The 20,295-nt window shown below is 39.1% G+C and overlaps 1 protein-coding gene across 1 annotated transcript; it reads left to right on the top strand.

Moving 5' to 3' along the window:
- Positions 1 to 10,075: 10,075 nt before the first annotated feature.
- Positions 10,076 to 13,124, top strand: LOC124258201. Its single transcript, XM_046692264.1, has 4 exons — positions 10,076 to 10,092; positions 10,807 to 10,872; positions 11,744 to 11,941; positions 12,815 to 13,124. Exons 2-4 carry the CDS (start codon positions 10,833 to 10,835, stop codon positions 12,943 to 12,945), a joined length of 369 nt encoding a protein of 122 aa, XP_046548220.1. The 5' UTR covers positions 10,076 to 10,092; positions 10,807 to 10,832; the 3' UTR covers positions 12,946 to 13,124.
- The last annotated feature ends 7,171 nt before the right edge of the window (positions 13,125 to 20,295 follow it).

Genomic DNA, 20,295 nt, shown 5'->3' with positions numbered 1-20,295 from the left:
GGGACCACCTTTTCTAAATACAACAATATTAGTCTTTTCAAGATTTACTGATAGCGACCATTCTGGAGAATATCGTTCTAGTATGTTTAGTTGGTTTTGTAACCCAATAATTGAGGTAGATACTAGAATTACATCGTCTGCAAAAGTAACATAAATATTTCAATAATGTCGGGAAATAACTGGGCACCATGTTTACTTTGCAGCGAAATATCATTATATAACTCGTTTATGAAGAAAGAGAACAGGATAGGGCTCATAATACATCCTTGTCTTAAACCGACTGGACAATAAAAAAAATAAGATGAAACACCTTGACTGCGTACACATGATTTGATATTTGAATACAATGACGTGGTCGCACCCCTACCAGTTGGGTATCTGCGAATTTGGGCTAAAACAACAATTATTATTGTTTCACATATCTTATTTAGGACAACAATGGTATCAAAAAGTTTTCATGAAGAAGGCCCTGTCATTTACATAGAAAAAATGTAGATTTTCATTACATATGTTACAAACATTTCAGTACATTTTGTGACATTATGGTGAGTTGAAATTTGGTTTAACATTACACTCAAGACTACTGCGATAATCATGTGTGTGGTTCCGTATACTAGCAACAACACTCATGCTGGTTTTATAGTGCAAGCTCATGTAACTGTTTAACATAGAAACCCAATTTAGACACTATACTGACTCTTAACTTGCCAAAAACCAGTACTATCTGTTAACAACATCTTAACATCTTTTAACATCGTTTAATACAGCCTGGCGATGAAAGCTACGACCTTCCACACTCTGGCTGGATGTTTCTTCAGTATAGAGGAATTCTATTTTCACAATGATGCTTTTCATGCACATTATGAGGAAGACTATTTCAAGGTTACCTGCTCGTCTAAGAGTTTCTGGAGCTTGAGCATTGATGTCCTGTAACTGTTCCGCGTAATTTTTGGCAGGATGTGCCGGCTTTCTTGCCTTCATGAATGTACGAGGCTGGATGGTCACTGTCGTTCCTCCCGTGACAAAGGACTTGTATTGTTACTCTGACGTTAAACATGCTAAAGAGAGTGAATCTTGTTTCACAATATCATTAGCAGTATTGCAGAGATATTACATTCAGGGACTCAAAGAAGGACTTCATACAGAATAATGACAGAACCACTAGACCTATCTATCAGCCAGGTGACACAATCAGTGATACACTGTAATGACTTCATCCTTAATAGTTTTGTTTGTTGATTAAAGCCACAATCAGCAGTATTCTAGCTAGATGATGGCAGTCTGTAATAATTGTGTCTGGACCAGGCAATCCAGTGACTGACGTCATGAGCATCGATGTACCCATCTGGGATAGTATGACATGCTTCAAACAAACCAGTAGTCCTAACGACATCGTCCCGTTAGCATGCGCTGCTGACGACTAGTTATGACATGTATGTTCACAGACAACCCCTCAGTAAGCAGCCCTTCCAACACGTAGGTAGATTATCAGCGCGCAGAGAACTACCACACCTAGATACTACAGTATGCTGTATATGAAAAGTAGAGCCAAAATTTCCCAGTACATGTATGATGAGTCTTTTCCTCCTCAGTCCCCTGGGTACCTCACCTTTCAGTGTTCTCCGTGAGGTAGAACTGGCATTCAGTTTCTTCAGGTGTTCCACATAGGTCTGGGGTTTGTGCTTCGGGCCTGTGGGGTTGGTTTACAATACGTTCCCTGCCAACCCGTAGAGCGTGTTCTCACTGCAAACACCAAACATACAGATATACCTTCAACCTATTTAAATCCATACATCATAAGAGGTTTCTTTGGGTCCTGGCTACTTGTATATTTTATTCAAAGTCTGTATACCAAACGACAATTATACTAAAATTCACATACCAAATAAGCGCTCACCTATACCCCGCTCACCCCCACTGCCATCCCTGCATAATATGTACTTAATTGATGAATGCCACTCCCACTCCCCCAAAAATGGGTAACCCCAGTTAAAATCCCCATCAACCCCCCTAGCTATAAAGTATGAATGGTCATTAGGCATAGTTTACATTATGCAAATATTCAGCCCTAGCACATTACAGTTCTATATGCAACGTCAAAGATATTAAGGACTGTAAATATGAGCAACGAACCGAGGACTGTAAATATGAGCAACGAACCGAGGACTGTAAATATGAGCAACGAACCGAGGACTGTAAATATGAGCAACGAACTGAGGACTGTAAATATGAGCAACGAACCGAGGACTGTAAATATGAGCAACGAACCGAGGACTGTAAATATGAGCAACGAACTGAGGACTGTAAATATGAGCAACGAACTGAGGACTGTAAATATGAGCAACGAACTGAGGAATGTAAATATGAGCAACGAACTGAGGTATGTAAATATGAGCAACGAACTGAGGACTGTAAATATGAGCAACGATGAGGCTCAACCGCAATCACTCGTTGTACCAAATGTACTCTATTCAGTGATGTTGTTTCATATTTCAAACTACAGGAGGTCCAACGAGTTAGTGCATGCACATGCTGCACACACACACACGCACGCACGCACGCACGCACACATGCACACACGCACACAAACACACACAGCTAAGGATCAAATATTGGATTCAACAGAATACTATGATGTGGGGTCAAATTTGGTTTAAATAACTAAGCTTCTTGTAAGCATGGATCCTAGATTTCAGTTTGTCGTTAGATCTTGTGGAACCCATACCTGCTATTGACAGGTGTTGTGTACTTGTCAATGACTCGTTCCATGATGGTTGGTTGGTGCCATGAAAACCATTTTTATGGTTACTCAACAGTAATCAACTGTAAACTCAGTTCTGTATATCAACAAGAACCAACACCTTGGTAACTATAGACATTTAGTTAATATTTTAGATTTGCGACACAACTGTATTGTATTCAATGTAACCTTGTGTTATTATTTATTCAATATATAATTGAATATTATAGACGTGCTTGTGTTTTATTTTGCTCACAAGCCTATTATCTCAGTAATTACTAAACGGTAACAACAGAAATATATACGTGAGGGCGTTCTCAAGTTAAATCCACCCTCGGTGTGCTGTTTCTCTGCTCATGTTTACTAACGTTATAATCTCAACCGAACTCGTTTAATTTGTCAGTTTAATTTATGACTGAACACTACTTAAGATTTTTTCAGTTCGCTATGAATTCTTTTGTCGTTTAACGAGTACGGTTCATGCGTTTCGAGCAGGTACATTCCTTTGGCACTTGGTTTCCCAACTTCGCGTTAGATCAGACTTGCAGTGTTAAAACGGATAGACTGCATATCTCTCGACCGTCCCGAATGTATAAGTGCATTTCGCTCCGCTCGCTCACTGACTGATCCGTCACTTACACATACTGCACGAACAATATCGCATACTGACTTTCTCATGACTCATTTATATGTGTATAGAAGCGGTGGGGATAGCCTAGTGGTGAAAGCGTTTTGTCTCGTCACGCTTTAAACCTGGGTTCAAAGTCCATTTCTGGTGTATTGCTGGAGTATTGCTTTAAATGTAAATGGCGTAAATGTAAACTCACTCACTCACTCTAACACTTATTTTGTTTATCAAGAAAGAGGTTTATCTCTGTTCAGGTGTGTAGTATAACAAAGTACATTATATCCCAGAACTAATATAATAGTTATTGCCCGAGGGTGCTTGCGTCCTAAAACAACGTTTGAAACTGTAAATGAAGGGTACCTGCACCGCGTTGTTCATGGCGATTAGGGAACTAGACTTCTTGTCGTGATTAGAACACGTTGATAACAGCGGGGAGGTCATACACATAAAACACTGATCTATAAGGCTTTTAACACACGTCAAAAGTCTTGGACACAAAATATGATTCATAGTATATATACGCTTAACAGGAAGGATACAGGTATATAGATCAATATGTTCCCAGTTTGTAAGAGATAATAGTTAACGTTATAGTTATACATATATGATGATAATGAGGCACACATCACAAACCGGTAGGAAAGTAAGACAGAAAAAGTTATAACTGCCAATGATGGAAAAGGACGATGAGGCCAAAATGGGAAATCTCCTTTGAATTGAATCATTTGAAGTTTTAATAAGCAATAACATTCATCGTTATTTTTAAGCTAAAGTGTGATGCTGTTAGCAAGAGTTATTACATACACCAAATGTTTCTATTAGATGTAAAACAACATTCTGGTTAAAATTTCTTCTGAAGAATCGTTTATTTTGCATATTATTTTTTTAAACAAAAAGTCTAGTAGGACAAGCCGCGGTTTTGACGTATTTATGTCTTGCTCCATTTGTCCATCTGCGGTCAACTTTGCCGGACACTGTTAACATAATGGCGGAGTGTCTGTCTGTCTGACATATCCGTCAGATATGTGTTTGGGCGGACATGCCTTGAATGAGTGTCTAAAACCTATTTTATCAATCGATAAATGATATGGATGTAAGACCTTGATTGACAGGTCAGTTGGAACGATTTTAGGTTTTGTTTGTTTGGTTGTCGTTTAACAATTTGACGGTGACGGGGGTCTCTAAATAATCGACTCGCGACAGTAGATCTACGCAAATGGGATACTTGTACCACGACATGTCTTACCACAAGACGCCTCTTACCACAAGCATTGGTTGCCCAACACCAATTCCAACCCGTATCTGTACTGATCTGAACAATTTTAAGATTGATAGAGCAGTATATATTCACAATATATATTCTAATCGGTGGGGGTATAAGGGTATAGGAAAACCAGATGTACACAAGCCAAATATACCCCCTGCCGTGCTGTGTCCCCGCGTACATTTAGCAACCTTTGAAACCAACTGATAGGATATTGTTACAGCTTGTTGTATCGTCGTCTTTTTTCAGTGAAATTGACTCAGGTCCTTCCATATTGATAAATATATCACCAACTGACATTTTACTCTAAACTGGTCGCGTAATGTATGTGCGCGGCTGAGATCATTCTTAGTTTCATAGAAATGGGGGACCTTGTGGCAGCACGTAAGTGTACACGTATCTTCTGTCTTACTTGTAAATGCATGATATCTGAAGCAATATTCTGATTTTGAATATGTTAAGATACATTGTGATTTCGACAGTGTATATAAATTTATAGATCTCATGAAGATCTGCAGGAAACCATGCTTCTAAGATGCGACTAACGGGATCGGGTGGTCAGGCTCGCTGACATGGTAAACGTTTGTAATCGTATCATTGATGATGATGATCACTGGATTGTCTGGTCTGGAATGGATTATCTATAGGCTGCTGTCATATAGCTGGAACACTGCTGACTTCAATAAACAAACGAATCTAATTTTATGTATAAATATATGCAGACTGCCGATGTGATCAGTTATAAACATTAATCTGTGATAAGTCTGGTTATTAAACAGTGCTTTAAGTACCGTTTTTATTTTGTTTAAAGATTTTTTGTTTAATGTTTATTGTTTATTGTTACGGAAGGCTTTTAGGCCATGCGGTTATTTTTTTAGTTTTTTTTGGAAATTTGAAGATAGTAAGTTGAAATTTCGAGAAAATGTTATTGAAATTTCGATATAAGAAGTTGAAAATTCAAAATCAAGATAAAAAATCGAATGGTCCTAAAGCGCTTCCGTGCAAAGCGCCTCCACATCATATAGTATAGAGACTGTTAACAGCAGTCTTTTAAAATTTCTAAAAACATTTTACACAGTAAGTGAAAAATATTTTTATATATTTATTTTCGACCGACTGCTCTGTTCCTGGACTCGGTTGGAGATGAGAAAAACATGAAAAAATACGGATGGCCTTATCATTGTCATGTTATCCAGGCTTTCACAGACGTGTTGAGGCTGCAGAGAATGGGAATGTGTTTGGACTGGAACCATGGACAATATTAGCAGTAAACAGCCAAAGCAATATCATCGGTTATGCTAGGGTTACACTATGTGCAACCCCGTTTCCCCCAAACGTAGTGCGCCGTGGCATTTTGGTATTTGTTTCCTCCAAAGTTTTGTTCGGCTCTGCCACGTTTTCTCACGGTCTATCACGGTATCCGTGATGGTTCACCCCGCAGTCCACTACGGATGCCATTATGTTCACCTCGCCCTGTCGCGTTCTAATGAGTTCCCTCATGTTTCTCACGTTTTGATCAAGGTTTTGACACGTTTTCCGCGTTCTGTCAAGAATTTCTACTGATGAAACGTGGACGCCGGCTAGCTTTGGTTCACGTTTGTGCCCACGGTATAAAAATAAGGAAACTCAAACAATAGCAGTCATTGTTTCCTGGGAGACAAGAGCAGCATGAAACCCCAAGATTAAGAATATTTTGTGTTTGTGCGTTTGCTGGGGATAGACATCGAGTCCTTGCGTCAACAATAAGACCAGCATCAGCTGCAGAAAGGGAATGCTAGAGAATGCAACGTGCCGTATCTCGCCTCCCTGTACACCGTCACACGCCTGGATGCGTCGTGATAGAACAGGACGAATCGGCTACCACACAACCTATCTGTGAGAACCGGGACAAAACGGGCAACAAGGGTGAAACAACCGTGACAAAACGACAAACAAACGTGGTTGTGGACTGACACGTTTGCTCATTCAGTCCCCTCACGTTGTCGCACGTCCATCCCGTTTCGTCCCCGTTTCACTACGTGTCGGCGAAACGGGGCGGCCGTGGCCACCGGGAACATAGTGTAACCTTAGCAAAAGGGGGAGGTCACGTGGTCTATGACTGAGTAAGAAGTCCCCCTTAAGCTCTGCCGCTAAAGTGAAAATATGAGGCCCATCCAACTCGGATACACACCCAAAAAGGGTAAGAAGAGGCAGAAGAAGCCTGAGACCCCAAAACAAGTCAGCCCAGCGGTCCGTTAATCGTGCACGGGATATATCTCCGTTTGACGTTGAAAGCGACGCTGAGAGTGACATTGGAGGCATCCAACATGGCGAACCACTTAGGCCTACCGCAGACGGCGAGCCCCCAGAAACTATAACGATGACCACGCTCTACCAAGCAATCGTATCCGCAAAAGTGAGTTGAGAACCGAAATGCAAAATCTCAAGTCCTTGACTGACTTTGTTTATGCGGAAATGGACGCATCATTTCTAGCAATCACGAGAAGGCGATTTCTGAGGTCACGGTGACGCAGAATGGAATGTCGGTGCGCGTGACCCAGATCGAGGGCCAGGCGAGGATGCGAGACATGGAGCGTTACTCACGTTAGTTCAACGTTTTGGTTCACGGTATTCCCCAGGAGAAAGATGAAGATACCATGGCTCTTATCGTCCCTTTATGCAGCAAGAACTTGGTCTTGCCAACGCAGAGCCTAGGATTGAAATCGCACAAAGACTTGGGAGACAAACTGGAAACAAAACACGTCCTGTTATTGTTACATTTTACTCTCATCTCCAGAAATCACAGGTCATGTCTCAAGCTCGGATCAAGATTCAGGGCAAGAAGATTTTCCTCACACAGGACTTGATCAAAGAGGACAGGGATCTTAAGACTAATCTCAGAACGGTGATGGACGCTGCCTTCAAAGACTAGAAGAAAATCGTTTTCATCCGGGGTCAGCTTTTCATTTATAATGTGCTCTACAAAGGCCCAGAAACTCAGGGTTACTATTGACTTTTCGCATTGAATGTACATGTTAAAATGCTCTACAGTTTAAGTATTTCATGCAATGTGTCTTCATTAACCCATGATTGTCGTAAAATGTTACTAACGGGATCGGGTGGTCAGGCTCGCTGAATCTCAGTTGACATTGCGCATGATGTAAATCACTGGATCGTCTGGTGCAGATAAACCTGTGAAGATCCGGGTTGGAATTGACCTTCAGTTACCCATGCTTGTCGTAGGAGGCGACTAACGTGTTCGGATGGTCAGGCCCGCTGACTTGTTTGACACATGTCATCGGTTCCCAATTGCGTAGATCCTCAAGCTGTTGATCAGTGGATTGTCTGGTCCAGACTTGATCATTTACAGACCGCCGCCATATAGCTGGAATATTGCTGAGTGCGGTGTGAAACTAAACTCACTCTGGTCAAAACTCAGTTCTTTACAAACTACCATCAAATAACTTGTATTCTGCAGAGTGGGTTTTTATACAAGCAAACACGTGTGTAAAAGAGGTTTGAAGAATACATAATCTTTTTGTCATGTCCTTGAATATTTAATGCCTCTATGTGGTTCAAACTCTTGTTTTTGTTAAGATCCTTCATCGTCTGTATGTGAAGGTTTGCTCTTCTGTGTCACCCAGGTATTCAAGGAGATGTTGGCCTCAACGAGGAGGGACGGGTATTTAGTGTGGAGAGACACACTACCTTAGGAAGAGACAACAGTGGGAACGTGGTTGGCACAGCGCGACATACCGGGCTCGAAGAAGATGACCAGGGTAACATCCATGGAGCTGAGATTACTCGCGCTGTCAACATACCACGACAGAGCGAAGGTAAGATATGCACACAAACTTGGCCAAAACCAGCTATCGAGGTGGGGAAAAATCTGTCTTGCTTTATCGATTTTATGTACAAATTTATAGATCTCAGGATTTACAATCCTGCATCAACATGGAACCGTTGTTGTCGGCTTTGATGAAATTGGGGATACGGCGGTTCGTAGTGGGTATCCGTGAATTTAGGAGGCAGTGCCGGGCTCCATTTATGGTGTTGGTGAATTGTTTGGACGGTTACCTGTGAAGATCCGGGTTAGAATTGGTCTACAACAAGCCATGGTTGTTTCCATAGCGACGAACGGGAGCGAGTGGTTACCTTCACTAACTTGGTTAATGCATGCCATTGCATCGCAAGTGCGTATATTGATGAGCATGATCTGAATCACCCGATCGTCTAGTCCAATCTAGATTATTTCCCGACCGACCTCATAACAGCTGGAAGATTGCATAGTGCGGCGTTTAACAACCAACCAACAAACAAATGCTAGTTGAGGCTCACATTTAACATTTGCAAGACCATTGTTATGGGTTCTTTAACAAACAAAGCTCAACATCTGAAATCTCGTTTCCTTCTGGTCTGAGCTGCTATTTCATAGGGGATCACAAATCAATGTTTATGTCTTCTGATGTCATTAGTCATACAAATCTAAAAATTATGTACGATTCTACTATTTTGAAATGTGATTCATAATAATATAATATATAATCAAAATTCATTTATATAGCGCCTAGTATCCATCTGACTAGTTTCTCACTGGACGCTATAATCTGATTACTATTACCCCGGATAACCCAAGTTGCCTCCTAGGCGCTAGAAAGTTATAGTCACATGACTTTATGCAACCGGGTACCTATTTTCTGCTGGGTGAACAGAGGCAATTTTTGAACAAACATCCTAGCCTAAGGTGAGACCACATGTATCACATGTGCTTCGTTGTGGGGCAGGACTGAAGTTTTAGAAACTCTCAGGAGTCAAGCTGACAAACATAGTCACCCATCCAAGGACTCTCCGCTTAATTTCAACTGATTTGTGACCTGAGCTCTGCGCACAGGACCACACACCGCAACAATAATCATTTGTTCTCATGAGTTGTACAATCTATTTTTAAGTTTACATTGCAGTAACACTCAATTATGTACTCTGAAACTAGTTATTTAACCTTATTTTAACAAAATCAACTGATTTTCACGAGCTAGGATATGGACTTGCCTTTTGGCATCATTTACATAGTTCTGCCTTTGGATCATGCCCTTTTTATGCAGGTACTTAATCTTTGCTCGTATGTCATTGTTTAATTGCACGCAGTTTCTCTTAACTTGGTTTCTCGAGAACAGACATAGCTATCAGCATGTAGCTTGGTAATATGTCTTGGAAGAAACATACTTTAGGCATAAGTTAAACCTCAAAATGCACAGAGAAATCTATAGGAGTCTGCGGATGTTGCCATTTACTCTTGTAACACTTTCCTGGTAAAACGAATACATAGCATAAGATTTTAAAGTGAGGTACATAACAGGAGTCTCATTTGTGATCAAGTGACTGGCTGATTAAATCTGACACATAATACATTAGGATATATATGTGCGGCTATGTTGCAGTTGGATATACAGGGGTAGGAAAAGACCGGCTGCTTTTCAAAGAGTGAGTATACTTCTTTTATTGTGAAAAGATCTTTAGGATATTTTTCATGGCTTTCTTATCTGCAGTAAAATACATGTCTGTTATGTTTCATTTATCAAGAATTTCCGATCCTAAATTTCTGTGAATGTGGAAATATATGAACATGAATATACACAAATGTATTCGGTAACTCATTTGTGTTCAAGAATGATGAAAAATAAAATGGAGATACAAATGGTTTCAAACTTTAAACGCTTTTATTGCATCAAGGTGTTACCTTACTGGGATCATGTACAAGAGAGAGAAAAAACATATAGTGTTTTAAGTGAGTCTAAACACACACACATATAATAGCATGTGCAAATATCGTGCATGTGAACAGCCGCGTTTTGGTGTAATGTTTTGATAAGAATTTTTATCATTTATTGAAGTCATGACAATATTGTTTTCAACGTTACGAATTACATCACATAAGTTCGTGTGTAAACTGTACCTTTAAACATTATGGAATATTTTGCAAAATCTAGTTTAGAACAGTTGCCTGAGGTAAGTGGCTATATTTACACTTTACAGACTAAATTTTGGAAAGGATGCGTATTTGAGCAACGTTAAAAAAGTGTATATTTCATGCTTGTAACATATTCAGTTATGGTGGCTTCAACAGACCTTGTGGATAGAAATACAGACAAATATTACAAAGTCATGATGTTAATCTATATTTTTGCATTTTAACAGGAAAATTTGTCGTGGTAGTGATCTTCATGGTTGTGTCCTCGATACCGATAGCTATGGCAGTCATTGGTAAGCTCTATGAATACAAGTTGAAAGGAGGAATTCATAACAATTTTCTAATTTGAAAATTCAACAATATTCGATTGCAGTATACCAGTCATAGTGAAGTAAAACCTCCTCTAACTACACCTTGGAGAACCACCAACTGTGTTGGTTGAACTTCCACTGCCTAGACCCACTAACCATCGCATACATCATATTAGAATAGCCTTACTGGGAAGAACAATACCACATGTATCAAAATCGGTTCTCTTACTTCAATACACTACTTGACTGCCTGGAGATGTACTGAGGTCGTGTCGGGAGAATATAATTTTACTTATCAGTCAATCAACATCAAGGTTTCAAAGTCGAACTGAGCAAAGAATTCCAACAATATATGAATTCTGTATCTCGGAATCGAATATATATCAGTAAATTTCGGCTGCCATAAGCCTTGTATGTCCTGTGTGGATTTTCATTGTTTATTGAAAGATGAACCACTATCTGACGTTGGTAAGAGACGTTCTGCCGCCATATGGTTTGGTTACAAGTAGTTCCAACACTATTTGGCCGTGTGAACATGCCACTACTATACATGTATGCTGCGGTTAGTGAAGTCCCACATCAGCCTGCCGTGTCTAGTGGACATTTAACAGTCACATTCTGCAGGAGATGGACCCACACCTATATGACGAATTACATATGATTCACAATTAATAAAGTGAAGCCGAATCATTTTAGAAAGCTGTAATCTGATTGCCTCAAGAACCCAAGAATTCTTCATTTACATTTGAAGGTCAAAGTTCGATCAGGTCCGTCCTATCTGTCTAAAACATCTGGTTGTAACTGGGAGCAACCACTAACATTACACTACTTGGAACTGCTGTTTCCTTTGCAGGTATCAAAGCACTTCTTGATCCCAAAGTTACTTGTCACTTCATGATTGAACTCTACCTGGCAGCGCATGGCCTGTACTCAGTGCTGGTCCTGTTCGTCTCATGTTTGAACGTCTGTGGAATTTGCGTATGCTCTGACAAAACCCAACAGCGCTGTCACGGATTGATGGCATATTTCTATATCGGGTTCTGTTTTGAAGGTGAGAGAATGTGTTGGTGGGTGATGAGTGAGTGGGTGGGTGAGTGAGTGAGTGGGTGGGTGAGTGTGAGTGGAAGGTTGTGTGAGTGAGTGTGTGAGTGGGTGTGTGTGTGAGTAAGTGAGTGGGTGGCTGAGTGAGGGAGAGAGAGGTTTCACGAGGCAATATTCCAGGAATATCACGGCGGGAGACACCAGAAATGGGTTGGTTTTGATTGGTTGGTTGGTTTATTAACGTCGCACTCAGCAATATCCCAGCTATATGGGATCTATAAACAAGCGAGCCTAAAACCAGATAGTCCAGTGATCAACAGCATGAGCATCGATCTATGCAATTAGAATTCGATGACACAGCTTGAATATTGCTGAGTTTGGCGTAAAACTAAACTCACTTACTCATTAGTTATATGACGCCTCTGTAGTTGGATTTCTTCATGGTGTTGGGGGTACAGGTGTGTTGGCAAAAAGTGACAAGACTGGGCAGCCATTACTGTAATTCCAAGAAGTGGGAAATATAAAAAAAAGAAAAGCTACAGAAACGAAACAGGATCATCAACAGGGTAGCCTCGAAGTATAACCGTTAACCCGTCACACGGGTTCGATTCCCCACATGGGTACAAAGTGTGAATCCAGATTAGAGTGTCCCCCGCCATGATACTGCTAAAAGCGGTGTAAAACTCACGAGGTTTAATCTAAACATTAAAACAGAAAATCTTGCATCGTATATTCTAGCGATTTTACATATTTCAAATGCCTGCCTTGTTTAAATCGTGATGCATTTGGGTTAATCAGTGATGCGTTTATTCTTTCATTCGTGATGCATTTATTGTTGAATCCGTGAAGCATTTATTGTTTAATCCTTGATGTGTTTATGCAGGCGCATATGCAGTGGCTGGGTGTTTCTGCGAGGGCCAGATATATAATGAAGCACTGGCCTTCCTGATCGTCATGTGGATTGTCCCGTTCATCATCATATGTCTGGTCGCAGCGATAATAGACGAGAACTAACCACGTGTAACAGATGCTGACAACTCATCACCTCACAGTGAACGAAACAAGTAGTATGAGGACCGTGACTGGCCAACTCAACAAATGTACAAGCTGTGAAGTAAAACCGACATCGCCCTTTCAAAGAAATAACTTGAAATGTGAAAATATAATTTTATCAGATAAATCTTTTATCATTTCACGAGACCATATTTGTATGTTTGCAAAACAATGCTTGAAAAAGACATAAACCTCGGCTTAACTGGCCACAAGTTATATCTTCAACAAAACATGGGGACGGTATGGTTCACAAATGTTGAATCATCGCTTATGGACTTGGAGCTGCAGCGAATCCACATTCTGTTAGTTGAGAACTGTTAGGAGGTGGAGGGGTAGCATGGTGGTTAAAGTGCTCGCTTGTCACGCCGAAGATTTGGGTTCGATTCCCACATGGGTACAATGTGTGAAGCCCATTTCTGGTGTCCCCGCTGTGATAATATTGATGAGAGCGGCGTAAACCATACTCACTGAGAACTGTTATGAACAATCGTAAGCTGTCAATCCCTTGAATGAATTTCAGGAAGATATTTGAACATCTTCCCGAAGTTCCCGCTTGATACCTTCAAGAAGCCAGTTATGTTCATACTCGCATGTTGTCTGCATAACACGTAATTTCCCGTCACCTGTATTGGCAATGCCTGATTATAAAGAATGATTTTTACTTTGCATCGGCAATATTGAGGCCATATAGCGATGAGAACAAGTTGAATAATATTTTAAAAAAATTCTACAAAGGACAGTACAATAGTATGTTCAGTATCAAACCAATTCTTCATTAAAAATATTACTTTGTATGACTATTATTTAGTATTAATTACAACCTGGCTATAGACCACTAGCGACCAATGTAATACCACCTTCCTGGGGATCAAAGGGACTTACTTATGCTTCCGACATGATTCCCAGGCCATCGCTTTGGCCACCAGTGGTTGTATGCAAGGTAAATCAATAATAAAAACTTAAGTACAATTGAGCAATTAAAACACCAGTCTATGCTATGTACTTTACTTAATGTGTACTTACGTGCGACTGTCAAGGGGACTATACTTTAACCCCCAGAGTGACACCGCCATCAGTAATTTTAGTTGGTGATAACATCACACTAATCATATAACAAAGTTATTCAAAATTTATCAAATAATTTTATTTCCTTTAATAAACCAAGAGTGAGTGAATGAGTTAAAATTTAAAGCCACATCGGCAATATTTCAGCCATATCGTGACTAAAACAACTTTAGAATTCACCATAAATACATGTAAAAAAGGTCATCGAAGGACAGTTAACTGACTATAATATCTCAGTTTCAAGAAATAAAAATAGCATCTCTTTTTAAAATTGGATTTTAAATTAGGACAATACAGTATAAAATGGGCTATAAATCGCCAACAACTGAAGGTAGATCACCAACCAGGGAAATGCATTGCTTTTGCTACCTGCATAGACCCTAGTTGGATTTACACCATCCCTTCAGCCATTGGCGTTGATGCTGAGATTTAGCCATACATTAAAAACACAAAAATACTACGATTAAAAACCTGGTACACTTAAATTGACTTGAAATGTTTTGGGATTTACGTACCCACTCAGGAGGACAATAGGTTTACGCTACTTCAACCCCCTTTGAGGGTACCGCCACTAACAATCTCAGTTACTAATTTAAACTTCCAAAAATAAAATATAAATCTATTTGCAAATCACTTAACAAATCTAATGAGAACTGACATTATTAAAAAGATCCTTCATAGTTCGTGATTTGAAATAGTTATCCCTTGTGATGGAATATTCAACACAGTCAAGCAGGACGTGCTTGACCGCTTGATACAAAACGGAGGATCTTCACCTTTAAGCAAATATTCATGTGTATATCTTGTGTGGCCAATACGACATCGTCGTATGATGACCTCTTCAAATCTGGACTGACAACCCAATGAATGAATGAATTATTTTTAAACAATCTTATGTTTGGTAACCCCATCATTAGGCATTGCACATTATGCCTTCAGTCTATAGGGTTCGGGGTAGTCAAGTTAACGTCAAAAGAGTTTATTCTATTTAAGACCCCCCACACAAATATACATTTGTAGATAAAACATAATATACAAATAATATACAAAACACATAATGGAGAGAACAAAATTGTTTAACAGTTCAGTTCTTAATCTCATACTGTGTTTGATAAATAGAGACAGATTAAGAATATCGTTATTATTTTGAGAAGACAATAATGATGTAAAATCTAAAGCAGGTGGTTTTAACAAAAACGGGTGTGGAATGTACTTGCTACTGAGAAAAGAGTAGGATGGACAAACTAGCATAAATTGAATTTCATTCTCAACTGCGGATTTACATAACGGACAAGTTCTGTTCTTATTTATGGACATTTTCCTGCTTTCGGTTATCATTAAATCTAAGAAACCAAGTCTATATTTGTTAAAAAAAAAATTAAATCTCTACAATTTAAAATAAACAAATATTTTCAGGCTGAAGTGAACTTTTTTAATGTCCTGTAACGATCATACCTTGAGCAGTCATGAAGGGTAGAATGTCAATCCTGATAGAACATAATAAAAGCTTTGAATTTTAAATTATATAAAAAGAGATAAATATTTCCAATGGTTTGGTTCATCCAAATAAAACCCAAACCATGACAGAACAAAATGTTTTTTACATGGGACGCCCATGTTATTTTATCGATGTTTTCTAAGTGTAAAAGCATATTTTAAGCCAGCTTTGGAATTCTATTTTTATGCTTACGAATAGGTTTTATCCAATATTTCAAGCATCTAATCTGAGAATTTATATATAATGGGTGTCTTCCACATTCGCTGTAAATCATACAGTTTTGGTGTAGATAATCCAACGGATAAATATATTTTACACGCTAAAGGTGAAGTTTTGTAAACAATCATATGTTTGGTAACCCCAATATCAGATTCATATAACATTATTGGTTGTATTTGCGAATCAAAGAGTTTAAAAAATATTTTAGGTGAGGTAATTCCAATTTTATATGAAACAGACATAACGTTGAATAAGGCTTTCTTTGCTCTTGATACTACTTCTTCTATGCTTTTAGAAAAGTTCATAGTTGTATAGGTAAAAAAAGAGACCAAGATATTTATAATGACTATGAATCTAAAGATGAATCCCATTTAGTACCCACTTTTCATTTACGGATAACAACCCATCCCTTCTGAAAGTTTGTTTTGTCGTAATTAACCGATAACTTCCATTCGTTTGTGTAACGTCCCAAAATATTAAGTTGATTTTGTAATCCTACAATAGAGTCTGAAATTAAAGATGACATCATTGGCAAAAAGTAGAATTAGCATTTCAGTCATATCTGGGAATATCTGAATACCGTGTTTTCCATTATTAGCAATATCATAATACAATTCATTAATGAAAAATGAAAATAACTTTGGGCTTAAAATACACCCTTGTCTTAATCCGGGTGGACACGCTCACATGATTTTATATTAGAATACATAGACTTTAAAACGGAATACATTTCCCCACGTAATCCGGTCTTTAGCAGACAATACCACAATTTAGAACGATCAACAGAACCGAAAGATTTTTTAAAATCGATGAACGCTATATACAATTTTTGTTTTAAGCGTGAAAGACATTTTTGAACTATTACTTGTAATCATATGTATGTAATGCATATTTGAGCACACAATTTCACGGAGAATTTACATGAACGAAATTATCACATATCTTCTATCAGAGGATACATAAATTTATCCCACCCACGGTGAGGTGAGTGTCGCTTGAACCAGGGCAAACGGAAAAGATAAAACTACATTTATTAACCAAAACGAGGCAATATACCCAGCGCATTTGGAAGTAAATTGACAATGTCTGGATATTGCAGTCATTTTCAAATGACGAAAGAACACGCTGAATATTAGGGGCTTACAGGGATACTCAAGTCCTCGAACACGAGTCGGGTTTAGCTGGACTCGGGTCCACTTAAAAAAGGGGAGATCACTTTAATTGGGTTACGTTGTCAAACTGTCTCCGAAAAGCAGGTCTCTCTTGGGACAATTGACAACTTTGGAATAAAAAAATGTAGATAGAAAGTGGAACGAAAGGGTGTCACAGTAAACAATGCTCGAGACCTTTGACTACCAAACATTGTGCACGCTTTTCGTGCATTCTGTGCCGAGTTAGTCCCAAAGTCCCATGTTCAACCACTCTCCCCAATTACATGTACTTGCACAAGACTTTTATCAAAGCTCCGAGGTAAAGAAACAAACTTCAATCTATTTCGTATGTTGCACTCACCACAGACATGGGGACAAGCATAGCAGCACAAGGCTATATTACAGTTAGGCTCACTTTCCTAACAATTGGGTACTTGGGTCGTGTGTGCTGGCCACATGAAGAGCAGAAGAACGCCATACCGGCGAGAATATAGGACGGATTTTATATTCTGTCCTGAATTTGGAATGGCTAAAGTAGTCGGCCTAACTACTGGAAATCCGAGCAACATGTCTCTGGCGTAAAAGACACCAGGGCATCCTCGTGTGAGATGGTTCGCCCACACTTTTTCAACTAGCAGTCAATGATGGTTTGAAACTTCATTCTATTGAAAATATGCTGGACAGTGGTAATGTTTTTGGGAATGTCAACTCCGGCAACTCATCAACTAAGAGAACATCAAGGAAAACTTGGTAAACTTTCAACAAATGTTATTACCGACGTGGTGACTAGTTGGAATTCTGCCTATTTCATGTTAGACATCAAAGCTGTGCTGCATGAAAGAAACACAAGGGATGGAATCTAAAAGATACAAACTTGAGTTTGCTGGAGAACCTTGTGGTGACACTGAAGCCACTAGTATCCGCCACAGAAGTCCCTTGCACCTGAAAGTGTCAGACTTGGACACGAATATCATTGCAGACATGATGACATCCTTCGCAAAGGGTCTCGAAGGGCATCTCTTCAAACACGAATTTTAGAAGAGACCCTAACTCCTTACCCAAACCCTCTAATGATTGCAACGGCCCTGGACCCTTGTTACAAAATTCTGCAGTTCCTGACAGATGATAAATAAATGACAACGAAAACCATATTATTGAGTTGGTCGAGCGCGGCAATACACCTGATCCTACAGAAGAACGCCCTGGTTTTCCTGTGAAGGAGGAACAAGAGCCAGATTTGCCAGCAAAAACACCCCAACAACAACAAAATTCAAATTTTGAATTTGAAAATGGTCATTTCTCTTGGATAGCAACATCGAAATCGATGATGACGAGAACCTTCACAAAGATGCCAGAGCTGAGTATAATGATTATCTGTGTGTATATAACAAGCTGTCTGTGTCGTCAACGCTAAAATAGTTAACCTTTGGTTGGTGGCGGGAATATGCCAACTTATTTCCACGAATTGCAGCATTGGCTTAGGAACATCTTTGCATACTGGGTAAAAGTGCCCCATCCCACAGAGCTTTCTCTACAGCCGGTGTCACGATCACCAAACAGCGGGCATCACTTGATTCAAGCACAGCAGATGCAATCATCTTCCTGAATAAAAACCTGAGAAATTCTCTATAAATCTTGTCTGTGTCAACGCCTTGTCCACCAGTGCAAGGAGTCGTGAAGGTGGAGCCGGTTGATTCCATTCCTCAGATTCGAATGAGTCTGGTGAAACTAACATCACTCAACCGCCACTTTCTGATTTCTCAAACAGATGGTGAAGCTTTCAAGTTCTGAAACTATTTGCTTATTGACGTTCGAGTTTAAATGGTTCAAAGTTTATAGTAACATTTTTCATACAGCAATTTAGAAGATGTTACACTTCTATGATAGTGTCAACGCGTGTTATATGGTGGTTCACTGGAGGATTGATGATGTTTAAGAGGAAGTGTACGCACAATACGTTGACAAGACGAAGGAATACGTTGAGTTCAAACTTCTTTAGTTACATGACAAACAAATGCACAAGACATAAATGAGGTGAGTACCTGCTCAACCCCAGGGCGTTTCCTACGAGCCGCATTCTCCTGCTTGTGGTCGTCCCTACAGACAGTCAGAATACTGGACTCGTACTCCTTCACAATCTAGATGTGAGCATACTAAGTATATATACAGTGTTTGACAACAATGGACAGGCGACGACTCATCAATGGACAGACAGAAAAACAATAGCACATATTTATTCAAGAGAATGGATTGGGTACAAGTTATGCCAACTTAGTGAAACCCTCTCCTATTTACAGTGCTTACATACAAAAGTGAAACAAACTAAATGTACAGGGATAGAAAGATATATACAAAATGATATATACAATACAATGAATACATGAATTATTTAGATCATACACATTATATCCAATCACTGAACCTTTTGGAATTTGATATATATTTTTGAACTTCTTTAGAAATTTGAATATTGTCACTATACGGAAGATCTGCAATGCCATTTAATAGTACGTCTAGGTTAGTTGGTGCTTTAATGTTACAAATTCTGCTAATATTTTGAAACATTTCCTGTCTGATAACAGAATACAAAGAACATTCCATAAAATAATGTTGAGAATTTTCAAAGGGAAATTTACAATTACATTCGGGGTTCTCTATGAGACCGATCCTATATAGATCACCATCACTATATAGTAAACCAGTAACTATCCTGGCGGCCTCAAACTGAACTTTTTCAATTTTATCGGTTAAGTCTACCGAACAACCCTCCCACAATTCACAAGCATATTCAAGATGTGGTCTTATGAATACAATATACAAATCCTATTTAGAGTGTCTCTGTTTAACATGAACTTTAATTTTCTCATTGATGAAACCATCAAGGACGTTGTTTTTACAATGTTATCAATATGTGTGTTCCATTTACAATCAGAAGATGTTTATGAGATTTATCCAAACGTACACACTGAGTTTAAAATTCTAAATTTAGAATTGTATTATTATTCTTAAGACTGAAAAGTATAGCTTCTGTTTTGTTGGGATTGTATGTCACAAGCCAACGTTTTGCCCGGCACGATAAATATTGTAGGTTCTTATTGAGTGTCTCTTGCATAAGCCTGTGATTGATAGATGAAAATCCCATTGATGTATCAAGCGTGCAGCACAATCTAGTTCAACGGCAATATCATTAACATATACTATAAACAGAAAGGGGCACTTCCTTGACCAGTTGGTGTGATGGCAGACACGGCCAAGGGGGATTACCAATGAAGGTTATAAATGTCTTATGCAATAATTAATGGGCTGACAAGTCAATGTACAATGCGGTAGTGATAAGGATGTACAGTAATGATTAAGAATACAGGTTAGCGTCATTGA

The sequence above is a fragment of the Haliotis rubra genome, unplaced genomic scaffold, assembly GCF_003918875.1.
Source record: "Haliotis rubra isolate DU_JTF1 unplaced genomic scaffold, ASM391887v1 Scf686, whole genome shotgun sequence".
Lineage (NCBI taxonomy): Eukaryota > Metazoa > Mollusca > Gastropoda > Lepetellida > Haliotidae > Haliotis > Haliotis rubra.
Note: the sequence above shows the minus strand (reverse complement) of the source record. Positions and strands in the feature narration are given on the sequence as shown.

What these genes read in the sequence shown, in the direction of transcription:
- LOC124258201 (XM_046692264.1), top strand. Translation starts at nt 10,833, where the DNA reads ATGGTTGTGTCCTCGATACCGATAGCTATGGCAGTCATTG. An exon ending in GATAGCTATGGCAGTCATTG is followed by an intron (nt 10,873 to 11,743) that starts GTAAGCTCTATG and finishes TTTCCTTTGCAG; the next exon opens with GTATCAAAGCACTTCTTGAT. An exon ending in TATCGGGTTCTGTTTTGAAG is followed by an intron (nt 11,942 to 12,814) that starts GTGAGAGAATGT and finishes GTGTTTATGCAG; the next exon opens with GCGCATATGCAGTGGCTGGG.